General features: G+C 39.6%; 1 protein-coding gene across 4 annotated transcripts in view; it reads left to right on the top strand.

Moving 5' to 3' along the window:
* Positions 1-17,227, top strand: part of TNS3 (tensin 3) — a 210,003-nt gene that overhangs the window by 177,938 nt on the left and 14,838 nt on the right. For all 4 annotated transcript variants that reach the window (XM_079301977.1, XM_079301978.1, XM_079301979.1 and 1 more), the window contains 4 exons: positions 8,998-9,169; positions 11,482-12,122; positions 12,770-12,856; positions 16,785-16,913. In XM_079301977.1, the coding sequence (XP_079158103.1) occupies positions 8,998-9,169; positions 11,482-12,122; positions 12,770-12,856; positions 16,785-16,913 (1,029 nt within the window). The remainder of the gene's footprint in view (positions 1-8,997; positions 9,170-11,481; positions 12,123-12,769; positions 12,857-16,784; positions 16,914-17,227) is intronic.

Consider the following 17,227-nt stretch of genomic DNA (forward strand, 5'->3'; position numbering starts at 1 on the left):
AGTATACACAGTTTCTGTCTACATAGAAAAAATTTGTCCAGGCTGAGTCTTTTTCCTCCTCTGAAGAGTTCTTATTAATATTACAACAGCATTGAGTTTCTTTCCAAAAACATGAAAGGTGTAAGATTTTGTAAAGTCTTTCTTAAATGAGGAATAATTTTTCTGCTTTATTGCTTAATGAGAAACACTTCGTTGTGCCATTAGCACTGGAAGGGTAATTTGTCTAATTCATGCATCCAAGACAAAGTGTATTTGTGTAATACATGTAAAAAACACTCTCACTTTCTTACTTCAGATCTGTATTTTCCATTAAGAGAGTCTTACAGCAGCCAACTATTACATGCTACAGTGTACAGGATGCTCCAGAATAAAGAGCCTGGTTCCTATTGCCTTAATGTGAACAATTTTTCTATTCAGGCAGTAGCAGCATATGCTTGGGTAAAGACTGCAGCCCTAAAAGGAGAGTTACAGAATCACAGTTCTCGAGGGACAAACCAAGAAAAAAGATGCAAGAGCTTCACTTCTCAGTCGTGTGCTTTGTGGTACTGAACAATGCTGAAGATAAGCTGAACTGAGTTTGTTTTTACCAGTTTTAATTCCAGGTTATTAAAAGCAGTCTTTGAAAAGTCAGGTTTTTTTCTGGTTTTAAAATAAAATAGTTTAAGTATACAGCTTGAAAATCAAAAGGCAGCCCTCACTTTTGTTATTCAGGCTGCAGTTAGCTGGGTTCAGTGTTTTGTTGCAGGCAAGTGACTAGAAAAGTGAACAGGTTGAAGATTGTCACATTTAGGCAGAATTTTTGTCACAGCAGAACAGGCCCAAAGTGAGAGTTTTACAGAAGGTCAAAACATCAGTTTGATTGCTTCTGTATCTTCTATGAGGCAAATGTGCCTCAGACATCAAAAGCTGGTTACTTGGACCCCTTTAGTTCCTTGTGGCACCAGGGAACTGGACTGAGACAGGAAAAGGGGTATTTAAACTTTCCTTTCCCTCTCTTTCCCCTTAGGAATAGGGTCATAACACAAAATAGAAAATGTCACTGAATCTTCGTGCTTGCTTCTCAGAAGTGTCAGAAAGTCAGGGCCAAGCTCTTGTCTCTTCTTCTTTCACTCAGTTTGCCCCCTCTACCTTCACCCTTGCCTCTTCCTTTGGCTTTGCAATGTATCTGTCAGTAGACAGAGTGGCACTTTTCAGTTCAGCACAGATGTCTTAGACCTGCATCTCCAACATTTCAAGCAGTTTTAATGGATAATGAACTTTAAAGCACAAGGCTGATATTTTACTCTTTGCTTGAAAGGTGCTTTGTCTTTCAGTGCATTCTGCTTGAAAAAAGTATTACTGTTCATTGGAAGGTACTGTTTTAATGTTTTCTAAGTTCTTTTTTTTCCTTCTCTAAAGCTATTTAATTACTGTTATTACTAAAACTATTTATTACTATTTAAATATGCAATTTAATGTTACAGTTTGATGAAAATTGTCGTATTCAGCAATTTGAGTGTCTGAAATTCCATTATGAGATAAACCAAGATAAGAATGGAATTGCCTATCTCTAAAGCCATTTTACTCATTTGCTGTGTAAACTTAGTGTGGACATAATAATAATAATAGTGTTCTAATTGTTTTACTGGATTTTTTTCACCACTGCATGATTTGCTGTACACAGAGACAGAATAAAGGCTCTCTTGTTTATGCATTATGTACTGATAGTGATTCTCTCCTAAAGAGTGTTTTAATAAATGTCACATTTTATGATACATGTGATCCGGAAGTCTTGAGGACATGCCCCTGCAGCTGATTTGCATTCCTAAGATAGCAAAGCTTACTTGAAGTCAGTAGCACAGCATCTGCAAGATCTTTTAAAATACATGAGAAGTCACGTGCAACTGACTGCTTTAGTCCTTGGGGAAGTTTCTTTTTTCCCCCTGGAACTACTTGAGAGAATGAAATGAAATGAATTAGTATATGAAAGCCCTTCAGAAAGTCATGATAAGGATTTTACTCCTTTGAAGATGTTGTATTGTTAATGCTGCTCAGCAAATAGGAGTTATTTGTATTTTGGTACTTGAATGAACGTATGATACCAAGTTACCTGTAAAACAGTCTAGCTATTTTCTCAGAAAAGAAGCCACATCGTACAAGCTTTAGGGTGGGGTAAAGCTGGTCTGATAAATCATCCTTTTGTTTCTGACCGATGTGAAGAGGGGGCAGAGGGTAAGTGCAGTTAATTGTGTCAGCCTGTGGTTGCCTGGAGATAAGCTGACACCTGGCATAGCTTCAGAGGCTGCATTTGGCTGTTACTGGCAGGCTGTTACGGGGAGCTACAAGCTGCAGAACACAGGAATGTACCAATACACTCCCACTTCTGTCATGCATCTTGCTGGCAGGCCAGAGTCTCCCCTGACGGTGGTGTAGTGCCAGCCTTCCTCACCCAGTGCTTGCTGAAGAGAACTGCTGTGCCAAGGGTGCTTCCTCAAGGGGCCACATGGATGATTTACAGCTCTCTTTAGGGCATAAGACAAGAATGACTTTTTAAAAAATTCTAAATATGTTTGAAAGGCTCCCAAAACACAGTGAATGCTTTATAAATGCACACAATAAATAATTGCATGAAGTTAAAAATCTTCAGTACTGTAGTGTACATTACATTTAATTACTAGCAGTTTGGATTCTAACTGTTGAACGTGTTTTTTCTTCCACCAAATAAATGTCTCTGAGAAATACTTTACTGCATCTACAGATGTGCTGTTTTATTTCCGAGGTTGTCAGCCAGTCCACTGTTGTATTTTCTCTAATATTCAACCGTGTAATACATATTCCACTGAGATTCTTCTCAGATGGAGCAACTGAAGCTTACCTGTTTTGTGCAGAGAGAGATAAATACCTGGATGCTAGAGCCACCGTCTTAAAAGACTTGCCTCAGGTTCAGCCTGACTGATTACTTGAAAAGAGAGTTGGTCCACTCAAAACAGGCATTAGCAGAATCTCCAAGCAACAGTAATTTTGTCTTTTCCTTCACAGACATGAAAAATCCTGTCATATTTTCTCTGCTTGCTATTGATGGGTTTTCAGGGTGTGTGGGAACCACGGGTGTTCCCATGTTGATACATGACATGTACTTCTAAATGGGATGTGGAGCTACTTATGTTGAATAGGAAAGCATGTACTGTGCAAAAGACAGAAAGTTATTCCATTCCCTGGCATGGAATAGCCATGTGAAAATTCTCCCTGTGAAAAAGAAGTGTGACCAAAGTTGATGGGTTTCATATAAGAGAATAATTTGGTTCACCTTGTTTTGTGAAATTGAAAGCAGATAGTAACAAGTTTAAAAGGTCAGAATTTCAGTAAAGTTGATACTTTGACTGAAAGAAGAGAGGCTTTTGGTCTCTTTACTGTTTTTGTCACCATTGTATTTGGAAAAGCAAGGGAGTGAAAGGGAAGGTAGATAACTCATAAGAATCTTACAGTGCAAATAAACTTGGAAAAGTGTTACTTTGTTAGCTAGCTCAAGTGGGCCATTACTTTGACTTACTTCAGAGCAGTATGATTTTCTCTGTCCACTCAATTGCTTTTATGCGAGCCTCAGGTAGTTGTGAGGTGGTGAGCTCAGTGTTTTGAAAGAAGAACACTGACTTAAAGCTCCCTTTCCCCAAAAGATGTAACTGAGGATGTTCACTTGAGTTTTCAAGCTGATGTGATCCACATGAACTCTCACCTTCTCTTGAAAAGGACTACAAAGTTTGAAATGTATGAGAACCTACTAAATTACAAGGTATAGTAGTGAAATGACTGCTTTTACTTCCCTGCTATTTTTGGATGATTGTCTCTAAAGGCCTGAGGTGATTTTGCGCTTCAGCTGCTCCAAGAAAAGAAAAGAAAAGGAATGTTGTTACCTGTCTTTTATCTGGACCATGGTGTGGGTTAAGCTACTCTTCATTTTTTCTTTTTCGGTAGGTTTGTTTTGGAGTTTTGTTTTGCTTTTTGTGATGGGTTTGAGGTTTTTTTGAGTAGGGGATGGGTTCCTTTTTCTTCTTTGTTTCAACAGTTTTAGTGGATTAAAATATGGGTTAATCTGTAAGATCTTACTTCATATGGCTGTCTTGTTGGCACACTGAGCAGTTTCTGCTTGCAGCTGAAAAAAGCCTGCAACTTTACCAGTTTCTGCCACATAGAAGAGTGAGCTGGGTATTTTTCTGCCTTCCATGTTGCCACAATGAGTATTCATTTTATTTCTTAATGTGATTTCTCAGTGTGGTACAAAGAGTCCAACTCCTGGCTAAGGTCCTGCCTTTAAAGTCAATGATCAGTGATAGTAAATGTAGGTCTGACCTGGGTGCATGAAGAAACACAAACGTGAATGATCATGGCTTTGTCGTGTTGCTTCTGGAAGTAGGAAGGTGCACTTCTACATTGTCAATGTTTCCACAGCTGTAAATGGCATGGCAGGGGCCTGAACCAAGAAGCACTGATGCTTTGCTTTCTGTCAAATATTCCAGGCTAGTTAATTCTGTAGAAACAGTGAAATTGCAGAGTTATTGTTTCAGTGAGATAAAGGGTTAACAGCTGACTAGTGAGCTTTGCATTAGACAATGAGAGGACATAGCTGAAATATCCAGCAGGTTTGTTTTTAATTGAAGTAAAAACAAGGCTGCTTTCATGGGAAGTTCCATTAAGATATACTTGTTTCTAGCCTGAGAAGAGTTGTACAGAGTTTGTGTTTCTGCAGTTTGCATACCTGGCTGCCAGTGGCTTTTCACTCTATGTTTAGAATTTTACACCTGTGAAAATGGGGTGTGAAATGCATCTGTGAGCATGAAAATGGTCCTTCCCTACTCTGTATGCAGCTCTAAAAGTAATAGCTACAATCCACGGCCTGAAAAAGGGAAGAATCAAGCCTTGGTCCCTTTATTAAAGCAAGTGCTGTGGAAGAAGGAGTGGAATTTGCTGTGTAAATCCATTAGATTAACTCTTCTGCAGGTAGTTCAGATCATACTAGAGTGGGAGATTTTAAGCTATATCAGAAGGAGTGCCACTCCCCTCCTTGCCCCCAGATTCTTGGTATCTGAATTCCAGTAACTCCCCTGTCTGGTGTCAAGAGACCAGACACAGAGGCATGAAAACAACAAGCATATGGAGATAAGCTTGGGGTTGTAATTCCTTTTCCTATGGGGAATGCATTAACCTCTCATATTCAGAAGCAGAATCATCTCAGCCTGCAGTGTAATTGGGAAGTATCTGGGCAAGTTCATGTGCAGACACGAGATGCCTGTTGCACTTGAGATACTTCATCAAATGCTGATCTCTGGAGATTTGTCAGAGTTGTGTTTCTGGGGAGGCTCTAGTTGTTCTCATACATACATAGATTTGACCAACAAGGGTTTGTGCAGCCAGCTTTTCCGACTCTGTTTGCACCAGTATGGGAATGACTGTAATGTAGCTGATCTGGTAGATACATACAGATTCAGATTTCTGTAGCTCTTCCAGCACTTCCAGCACTAAACATTTCTGCAGTATTTTCTTAAACTTCACTTGTGTGGCTGTTATGAATAAAGTAATATTATAGTTAAAAGAGAGTTTCTCTTAAAAGGCAGTTTTCCATTTCCCTTATATAATGAAATGTTTGCTCTGTGCAGTGTGTGCTAAGTGATGAGTTCAGATGGTTTATAATAAGGGCACTAACTTACAGATTTTCTTGTCTCTGACATATCTTTTAAGTACCTTGCATGCTTCTCATTCAAGTAATAGCAGAACCAAGTTCTGCCATAAATTGAAGGGAAAACAATATTGACTTGTTTTCAGTGAATTGTTACATTAGGAAGATTTCTTTATGGAAAAGATGCATTAGTGTGATCTTAACTTTTTGTAGGAATGCAATTGTTCCCTGACTTCCTTGGATTTGTGTTCTTTTTTTTCCCAACCTTATTCTTTGGAAGTGTATCAGCTCAAGAGACAGTAATTAGAGATTGTTTCATCTGTGATTATCTTATTTGGTTTCAGTCCTACTGGTGTTGAGGTCAGTAGGACTGTTCAGGTGAATGAAGCTATTCAAGTGCATGGGCATTTGTAGTATTATAGTCTTCTGTCATGGAAAACAGTGTGGTTGAGGCTGGACCTATGTGAATAGGTGTTGACTTTTTAATAATAGTACAGAATAATTAAATGTAGTCCACATAACCAGCTTAACTGGTTATTTACGTGTACCTCTAAAAAAACGAGGGTGAATCTTGGTCTGTATAAAGATCTGCAGTAATAGCATCCACGTTATTCCTCATCTCAATGCAAAGGTTACAGATGTTTTGCTTCTTTGTCTCTGTGGTGGGGACAAAGTCACACCTGAAAGGTGTAGCTGCACTGGTTTTATGGTTTAGGCCCAGCCAGCAGCCAAACACAATGCAGTTGCTCACTCACTCTCCTATTTCTAGGATTGAGGAGAGAATTGAAAGGGTAAAAGATAGAAAACTCATGGGTTGAGATGAAGACAGCTTAAGAGAAAGCAAGAGCCCTATCCACAAAAGTGACACAAAACAAGGAATTAATTTACTTCTTCACATGGGCAGCCAGATGTTCAGCCATCCCCAGGAAGACAAGCACCATGACTCCAGATGTCCTCTCCTTCCTCCTTCCTCCCTCCATTTTGTATACTGACCATGATGTCATGTGGTCTGGAATATCTCTCTTGTCAGTTGGGAGTCACCTGTCCTGGCTGTGTCTCTTCCCAACCTCCTATACACCTCCAACTACCTTGCCAGTGTGGCAGTAAGAGCAGCAGAAAAGGCTTTGGCTCTGTGTAAGCCCTGCACAGCAATAACAAAAATATCTCTGCATTATCATTACTGTGTTAAGCACAAATCCAAAACAGCCACATACCAGCCACTGTGAAAAAGTTAACTCTACTCTGGCAAAAACCAGCACAACAGGTAAGCCATGTGATGCTCCGTGCTGCTAAACTTTCAACCCTAACTGTGTCCTTTTCTTGTCCTGTGAGCAGAAGGGACCTTCATGCCTTCCCATCAGGTTTATGTACACAGTGATAATATAACCCTGAGCTTTCTTTTCTCCAGGCTGTACAGTCTCCAGCTGTCTGGGACTCAGTCTCTGCTCCTGTAAAAGATGCTTCAGTTTCAGTGATGGTGTCTTTGTGACCTTGTGCTGGACTTGTTCAAGCAAATCCCTGTCTCTCCTGTACTGAGGAGCCCATAAGTAGGCACAGAGCTTCATATGTGGCCTCTATTGCTAAGCAGGGAGGAAGGATCTCCAGTGACCTTCCTTGGCCTGCTGGCAGCACTTTGTGATGCAGGCTAGTGTACTATTGCCCACCTTTGGCATGGAATTATATTGCTGGCTCATCATCAGCTCATTCTCCATGAGAACCACCAAGTCCTTCTCCACAGGATGATCTCCAGCTAATCACCCCCCCCAACATGTGCTGGTGCCACAGATTATTAATTCTCAGTTGTAAGAGTTTCTTTTTGTCCCATTTGTCCCACTTCAAAATAGCAGCACAACCATCTGATTTGTCAATGACTCCTCAGTTTTCTGTTGTCTGCAAAACTTGCTGATGAAACTTTATCCTATTATCATCATTGTTAATGAAGGATGTTGAAGGCTATTGGTCCTAGTGTCAGCCCTGGGGTATAATGCTATGACTTACCTTCTGGTGGGCTTGCTGCACCTGATCACCTCTGGCCCCAGACACTCAGCCAGTTTTTATTAGATTTCACTTCCACTTATCTAATCCTTGTTTTGTCAGTGTGTTTATGAGGGTATTACAGAAGATCACTATAAAAGCCTTACAAAAGTCAAAATAAGGACCATCCACTGCTCTTCCTGTAGCCACTAAGCTAGCTGGTTTACTAAAGAAAGTTATCACAGTTGAATAGGCATGATTCCCCCTTTATTCATGATATTGCCCCCAGGATTCCCCAGTAAATTCAGGCTGACAACTCTCAATCCTTTTTTTGCCATGTGTTTGGAAGTGGTTTCCAGGGTTAGTTGTTCCATCACCTTTCCAAAGACTGAGATTAGGTTAACCAAGCCTGCAATTCCCTGGATCATCCTTCATACCTTTCTTGGAGGAATGAGTGATATTTGCTCCCTTTTTGTTCTTAAGCATCTCTCCCGGTCATTGAAACCTTTTAAAGATTATTTAGAGTGGTATTGTAGGATACCAACCAGCTCCCTGAGCTCTTGGATATTCAACCTCTTGGATATTCAGTCCCCAATGGACTCAAATATGTCTAGTTTGTTTTAATTCTCCTTTGCTTAGTCCTCCTCCACTGGGGGTGTGTTTTGATCCAGATTTTTCCTGTGGTCTCAGGGGCTTGAGGTTCCCAATGGTCTGTCTTACTGATAAAGACTGATATGAAGAAGGTTGTGAGTAGCTCTATGTCATCTGTGTCCTTATCCACCAGGTCCCCTGCCCCGTTCAGCAAGTGGACCCCACCCTGAGACCCTCCAGCTTGCTACCATCACCACCTCACTGTTCCTTCTGCTGTGCTTTCTGAACCAGAAGGAACCCTTTCTCACTGGAAGAGACCTCCTTCCCCCACCCCAAGCAGTGTCATGAGGGGGCAATAACTCCAGGTCTATGCCCCCTACTGCATACTGCAAAAATTGATTCTGGTGTGGCTGGGACCAGGACACTTTAAGTGTAAATGGTGCACTTGACTAGATGTACCTAATTAACACTGTGGACTGTGAAATGCAAAACATCTTGGAACAAATGGTCTATTCTCATCTTTAGGGCTAGAGAATATGTTCTGGAGAACTGATCAAACAGTTTGAGTGTAGCAATTCTGTAATCTCTATTCCCTCTGCTATTTGACCTGCTGGATGTTTTCAGCAATCAACATAATTTTGTGAAATAATATCTACTGCTCAAACATAACTCTTCCTTATAATCTTATTAAGAGAAAAACAGAACACCTTTTTTCAGTATACGGTTGATAAAAAGTGCATGTTGTTTTTAAATTTGCATATACTTTGTTTTCTCTGCTGCAGAATCTCAAAGTTACACGGAAGCCATTAACCTCTCTATGGTGATGTCTGACAGCACCGTGGGCACTAACTCTCCTCTGCTGAGGACCAACATGCAGACTGATCCCTCCTTTCAGCGCTGTTTTGCATCTTCATGTACTGTTGCAAGTAGCAGTCCTATCCCAGGGGCAGAAAGGTAGGAAAAGATTCTCCTGCACTATTTTGTTTAGTTCTCATAAAAGAAGTTCCCAGCCAATGTTATGCTTGCATCTTCATTGCAGATGATTTTCCAGGAACTTTGAGGTGGGCTGTGACATTTAATTTTGATGTTATCCATCAGCTGGATTTTAACGTATACACACGGGTGTTACTGTTATGTGAGGGACAGAATTGACATTGAAGATAAATGGGAAGAAAAAATAAGTAGAATTTTATAGCTTAGTTATGTTATTTGTGCTAACACAAGCTCATAAGTGTTTTTCTGTGTGCTTAACTGGCTTCTCTGATGTTTTACTTAAAGCTGTGTCATGAAATTTCGCATTGGAATAAGCTGTATATGAGAGAAAGGGAGCACTGTTCTCACTGCAGGCTTGTTTTTAGTCAGTAAAATGTCAGTAGATTTACTTTGGTAGTGTATAGCTGATTCCCTTTCAACTGCTCAGCAGGCTTAGAAATTTTATTAATTTATAAATTAAGGCTGATTTATATAATAGCGTGAATAGTATAAAGGTATAAAGTAGTTCTAACTAACAGGAGCTAACAGCATAAGGAGCTAACAGCATAAGCTAAGAAATGGCAAGAAACAGCAAACTAGCAAGGAGTCCCTAATTACTGTTAGAATGTTCAGAAGACCATAAGAATGCATGATCAGTCATTAGCTGTGTGCTATATTTACTCAATAGACAAGATAGTACATTACACCAGAAGTTGTTACCTTTTCTATCACTCTGCAAAAACATTCCTTTCTGGCTAATTATCCTATTCTCATTTTTGGCTATTTGACTCCTTTTTCACAGTAAGTATTTGGGAATACTTCTGGTTAAAGTGTCAGAATGTACTTCAAATATGTTGTTACCTATTTATCTTCCAATTGATTTCATTTTAAGTCAGTACTGAGTCTGTGAAAGAATGTTTTGGTTTTGTGATTATGAATGTGAACCATAAGATGGAGTAAAATATGTTGGTATTTGCTGCAGAGGAGGCAGTGTAACAATTACAAGTGAATATGTATTAAAGCTTATCAGACAATTCAGTCATTATCAAGTTTACATTCCTACTTCAGACTTTATCTAGAAAATGTTCCCTTCTTTCTAAATATTTTTTCCTTAATTTTTTTATTTCACCTAGAAGATAGCTACAGCTCTAGAGGTTTTTTTTCTTGCAGCCATTTTCTTACCTTCCACTTCTTTAATGGCCTTTCTAATTTAAGCTGTTTAAATCTACCAAGCATTCATTTCCACAGCTCCCTTTTAATTAAAAATCCTTTCTTTTTTGATATATATCTTTTGTCAGCTTTTTCCCTTTGCATTTCCCAATGAGTTTGTTCTCTCTGGATTTGGTAATATTAGTAATATTTTCCAGCTACAGCCTAAAGGCATTTCATTTTTGGAAGCAAGGAGACAACTTAAACTTTTATCACATGTTTTCATCAGAAGCTTAGTTTCTCTTGTTTGGAAGGACATTTTTTTATTTTTTACTTGAACAGGTAGAATTGCTATCCAGTAGAAAAATAGAAGGTTGAAATATTTAATTCTGTAAATCAGAATTTTTCTGCTGTCAAATAAATTAACCACTGGACCTACCTCCTTTCTTTTTTTAGTAATATAAATTGTATTAAAATAGACTTGGTCTGCAAGTTATTCCTTATGAACTGTGTTCTTGCCATTATCATATCAATACTGATTTATTGTATGGTAGTGCATAACCACCTTCTCAGCCCATCTATTTTCATTTTTATTCTGGTGAGCATAAGACATTCTGCGTGTAAGAATTGGTAGGGCCATGTGAGGTTTATTCCATAAACCTCTACCTGTATGCAGCTTTGGCATAAGAAATTGTTGCCTCCTACTGCTGTTTTTCAGGTATCACTTCAGCTCATCAGGAGCACTCTGTGAAGCAATGCTGCAAACAGCCTCACTAAACTGATTCATATTAAAACTAACCCACTCAAACAGGGAGAAGTATTTTTAGCTGTCAGTAATTTCATGGACTGGTTTGCAGTGCAAACTCAGAAACTGTCCTATCAACGTGGCTAGGTGGAGATAAGGCAGAACACAATGACCCACACTGAAGAAGTTACTGGTCAGGGTAAGGCTGGAATCCCTTGATCCAGCTGTATTACCTGGTCCAGCATGTTTACAAAGAGCATCCTGACATTTTTGTCCTGGGTGTGATGTTTCATTGCTTTCAATAATCACTGAAGTATGGGTTGTACAGTAGCATTTTAAGGGAACGTTTGGGCTGTTGTTTTATTTTTGTGTTCAATTTTTTGGCTTTCTTTTTTGGCAGCTCTTCTGCAGCAGAATGTCCTTGGCTTGAAAGCAGCTCTAAAGCCTCCCTGTCAACCCAGTTTTCAATGGGAAACACCAGGCAGCCGGGAGGTTACCTTGTGCCTTCTGAATTTTCCAGTCCTGTGCAGGATGTCTCTCTCCTGTCTCATTTCCAAACTCCAGGACTGCAAGTTGTCACCATGAGCAAGCTGGAGAGTTCACCAGCAGAGCCACACCAAGAACACGATACCAGCAGCGGTGGCCGTGCCTACCTGAGCTACAGCACGGGCACCAGGGACAGTAGCTCCCCCCGAGAGGAGACACAAGCTACTTGCACAGCCAGTGCTAGCACACCTAAAACCCTGAGCTCATCAGTGGCAAGTGCTGGTGACAATGACTTTTTGCCACAAAACTTTCTTACAGTGGCCTCTGGACACAACAGCCAGAACAGTGCAGTTCCACATTACCATGGAGGGAGCCTGCATGCTCAGCCGCCTCTTCCAGAGAAGAAGAGATCCTCTGAAGGAGAACGTTCCTTTGCCTCTGTGTCACCTTCTTCAAGTGGCTTCTCTAGCCCTCACAGTGGAAGCACAATCAGCATTCCCTTCCCAAATGTCCTCCCAGATTTCTCAAAAATGTTAAGCCCTTCCCCAGTGCCAGGTAGGTTCTGTATCAGAGAAATGCAAAATACATTAGATTTTATATGAGTTCATAAAAAGAATTTTGGGGTTTTTAAAACTGGAGAGGGGAAAAAAAAAGTAGTGGAATGAAAATGGCACAGAGGACTTGATTGTTTGCACTAAATGATGCCAGTTCACCATTTATTGTTCATTATTCAGAAAACATTGCATTATTCAGAAAACAAGGCTTCAAATTTCTTCCTGTGCTTCCTAGAAGTCAGCCATTGGACAGCCTACCTTTTCAGCTGTCAGACTACAATGGATTAGTGTTGAGTCCAATTTCTTTTAAAAAGGGCTGGCTTCTCTCTGCACCTTTTTGAGTGTGCCAAGAAGAGTTAAAAATGTTCATGTGCGTTTGCTGGACCCTGTTGAGAAGTTTGTATTTAATTCAGCTTTATAACTGAAAGTTTTTAATATTTTATAGATTTTGCAAAATGCAACTTTGAACATGCTTTCAGAATCTTAGTGTATGTTATTATATTTGCTGGTTCTAAACCAGCTCAGTTTCTATAAACTGTCCTAATGATGAGTTTTTTGAGTAATTGTGGTGATTGAAAGTTGTAAAGAAAAGTAAAAACACTTTTGTATTTAAAAAAATTCTTGACTTTTTTCCATTTTATTTTACAGAAAACACAGCTGATAAACATGTGACCGTAAAATTTGTTCAGGACACATCCAAGTTCTGGTATAAACCAGATATTTCAAGAGAACAAGGTATATCAGTTGATCCATATTCTGATTATCCGTTCATAGAAAAACTAGCTGGTGAAGTCTTGATTTTATATTCATACCTGACCTCTAAAAGTGCCTAAAAGAAATACAAAATGTAGAAGGGCCACAGACAACCCCTCTTAGTTTCTTTTGTTGAAAGGCTGAATTTGCGTGGGGAGGGCAGTCAAATATTCTTGAAAAATACACAGTTAATCAAACAAATCATTAGCCTAACTGAAATAACTATGAAGTAATATAGATCTCCTTGTGCTAGCTGCTGCAAATGCTATTTGTTGTGAAGCTTCAGGTTTTCAAATGGCAGATATGCATGAAACAATACCAAATGGCTATCTGCTCTCTGAAACCTTGTGAGTATAAGTGTGCTGTTCTGACATGGTCTCAGAGTAATTTATTACCTAGGTCACCACAAATGCATCCTCACCTCCCAGTTGTTTTGTAGCCTGAATTTCAGTGTCAAGTGGCATACATTTTTTCTTAAAGGTCACTACCATGGAACAACATCTTTATGATGTATGATACAGATACTTTTATATGTAGATATATTATTCAGTGAACTGAAGAAAGCTTTTGTTACCTATGTGAAAATTGATACTTCTGAGCACCTGGAATACTTCATCTGGCATACAGGGAAGACATAGACAGATCTGTTGGAGTGAGTACAGAGAAGGGCCACCAAGTGGATCAGAGGGATGGAGCACCTTTCCTACGAGGAAAGGCTGAAAGAATTGAGACTGTTCAGTTTGGAGAAGGGAACGCTTTGGAGTAACCTAATTACAGCCTTTCAGTACCTGAGGGGTGCCTACAAGAAAGATGGGAGAGGGGCTTTTTAGAAGAACATATATTGACAGGACAAGGTGAAATGGTTTCAAACTGAAAGTCGGTTTAGATTAAATATTAGAAAAAGTTCTTTACTGTTAAGATATTGAGTCACTGGAACAGACTGCCCAGAGAAGCTAAAGATGCCTTCCAACCATGGAAATGTTTAAGATCAGTTTGGGTGAAGCTCTGACACCTAATGAAAGCTGTCTGTTCATGGCAGGAGTATTGAAAGTAGGTGATCTTAAAGGTCCATTCCAATCCAGGCCATTCTTCCATGATTCTGTGAACTTAAACACTGTCCCTGCAACAGGATGTATATAAGCGTGCTGGGTGCTTGTTTCAATCCACTAATCATAGAGCAGCAAAGAGCTCTCTGTGGATTGTGGATAGAAACTTTGGGTTTGAACAGTCTGTGAAATGAGACTAAGACCAAGCAAGAGTAAATATTGGTACCAGAAAATTGATGTATTTTATTTAACAGTAAATAAGACAGAAAGACAAAGAAAGAAAAAGAAAAAGAGGTTGTCGGGGGACAGGAAGAGTGACAGAACAGATTATGTAGAAATACATCACCCCTCTGTGGGTCCCAAGATTAATACAAATTGGGCCAGGTGGGAATGCCCAGGTACCTCCCCTGAAGTGGGACAAGTTTGATACTGTCTGTTGCAAGACTGTGGATCAGTTGTGTCACTTTGCATCCTGTGTACTGCTGTCTGTGGTGCAAGGTGTCAGGAATGAGCCTGGAGACTGATTTGGGGTTCTTCGTGGATTATGACACTTGCTCAGCTGCCCCTCATGTGAGTGTCCTGTGGATATGGTTTTCCCAGGATAGGGATTTTACAGCTGAGCCAGTTTGTGTAATGGAGGGTGAGTTATTCACTGCCTCTGACCAGAGGTCATGTCATATACCCAAAACTCTCCACCTCCCCCCTTAGTTGGAGGGGAATCTGTGCATCCTGGCTGCAGGTAAGACAGGCCTCCATCCCAAAGCCTGCTGGGGTTGATTTTCAGGACACCTGCTGAGCTTGGCCCTCCTATGAATGCATCCTTCTCCCCCAGCCTTATCCATTTCTTCTCAAATCGGAGATGTTTGGAAAACAGTGTCACTTCTATCTTATCTCAAGTACTTTCAGGTGGCTTAACTCACAGTTCTGGTTTTCCTTCTGGAGGCCCATTCAGGATGGGGTGGGCTTTGCTGCTGAGGCTTCCTTACACACTTCTGCCACGATGGGCAAAAGTCCTTTACAGCAGTGTTTCAGTCATGAAACTGTAACATTTCTGTCTCTGACAGTGCTTTCCAAATGCAGTTGGTCTGACTGTGCTTATGTTTATGCAGCAATAGTCAGCTGTAATGAATTGTGATTAATAAGATAAGGCAGGTTTTTTAAAATGTGGTTGTCAAAAAGGAAAAATTACTAACCAATTCTGCATTGAGAAGGATGTTCATACTGAATTGAAATGGTGTGAACTTCAGCTATTGCTGTCTGTCTCATTATTAGGTTCTCAGATGGTGAGGATATTCTTGTGTAGTGGTAAATATGATGCCAGGGGAGTAAAGATCATAGAAAACAGAACATTAATTCAGTTTTGGATGATCCCTTGCTGGTCCTTTCACTCCAGTCCCCTTTGCCTTATCTACTCACCACCCATAAGGAGAACTGTGCAGAAAATGTGCAGAAAAGTACCTGACGTGATGTGTGTCCAGAGAAGGAAGTAGATATAAAGCAATTTAAAACCTAACTGCTTGAACAAATGAAACAATAGTCTTCCTAACCTTTTAATATGCCTGGTTTTATCCTTGAAGCAAAATTTCTTTCAAAAATGTTTTAAGGTACTGTTGCTGAGAAGGGGAGAGTTTATTCCTTTTTCCTTGTGTTTAGTAGAATGCTCCTCTGACAAATTATTACTGTATCCCTTGCATTTAGAAGTGTTACGTACTGCTTAATTGCAGGGGTTTGCATATTCATCCTTATTCTCTCAAGACAAGACATATTGTTGTGAAAAAAGGTTCTTTGCAATCTGACAGATAATAGAATGCATACACATTTGCTTTGTTCACTTTGACAGAAAATAATGTCTACATTTTCCTGATTTTTTTTTTAACTTCCCCTTTTTTTCCTGAAAAGAACCTTTGCTTTGTAAACATCACTCAGGCCTTGCAAAACATGCAGTTGTGCTCCATATGCATAATATCCATGTTTTGTGTGAACAGTCAATTAAGGAGTCCAGCATCAAATCTGGGCTTTTTCTAGGGTTTTTCTGAAGGTGTGGTGTTGGTTGGAAATGCTAGGAAAAAAATATACTGATATACACAAATATTTCTAAATAGTTTATGGGGAAGAAAAAAAAAGCAATGCACAAAGATTTTATTAAGATCAATCATTAGATTAACTTTTTGTCTGTTTTTAAAGTACTTTTATAATTTTGGTCTACTAGATTTCTACTAGATGACTTGTGCAAAGCAGCTGCAATTTCCCTGCAAGTGTTTCCTCTTGGAGAGGACTTCATACTGCACTTTCAGAAGAGATCCCAAAATGCACATGAAAAATATTTCAAAGTCAAAGAGCAAAATGTACACTTAAATTCCTTCCTTTGCTTTAAAACTCCTAAGGCAGTAAGGTGGCTTTGCAGGGACAAAAACTTGATGGTGGATGAAAATGAATCTGTTCTGCCTGTTGAGGCTGAATAGGAAGTGAAAAACAGTGCTGTCTCGTCAGCGTGGGAATTACAGAGAGCTATGCAGTCTTTTAACAAATTGACAAAACCTAAGCAGAAGTACACTTGCTCTTACACTGGTTGTAGGAATTCTGGTGGGACCTGAGCAGTCTTCTCAGTTTCAAAATTAGTAAAAATCAGGGTTCTGTTCTTCAGGCTTCTTCTCAAATAAGTATCTGTGAGATTTGGACAAGGTGTTTCCACTCAGATCCTCCAAATATGCTTGATTGTATTTTGTTGTACAGCAATGAGGATCGAGAAAAAGATGGTACTTCCTCTGGTATCCTATTCTTTTTATGTTTCCACTTATGTACTTTTAGAGTGTATGCATTGTTCTTAAACTCCCTTTTTCTCTCTTTTCTGGAATCCTTTGCAGCCATTGCTGTTCTCAAGGAAAAGGAACCTGGGTCTTTCATTGTTCGAGACAGTCATTCATTCCGGGGAGCCTATGGGCTGGCAATGAAAGTTGCCACACCACCTCCTTCTGTGCTACAGTTAAAGAAAGGTACTTCTATATGTTATTAAACAAGCTCTACATAGTAGGTAGTCCTTATTGGTGCATAGCAATCTGTTGGAATCTTCCCTTCTTCTGATAAGTGCAGCTACATTTGATGTGTTATTAAATGAGACTGGATACGATTTCCTGTTGTACTATATGATTTCATCATGCCTTGTGTTGTACCTCATCAATCTAATAAAAAAATCAGTGTCCTCTCAGCAAGGTCTTCCCTAGCAAGCAGAAGTCTGTATTTGATTCAGAGGCTACAATGCAAAGTTTTCACTCAGCTAAATGTTTTTGATCCCAAAGTTTTGTTTTGA

The sequence above is a fragment of the Erithacus rubecula genome, assembly GCF_903797595.1.
Source record: "Erithacus rubecula genome assembly, chromosome: 3".
NCBI classification, from domain to species: Eukaryota; Metazoa; Chordata; class Aves; order Passeriformes; family Muscicapidae; genus Erithacus; species Erithacus rubecula.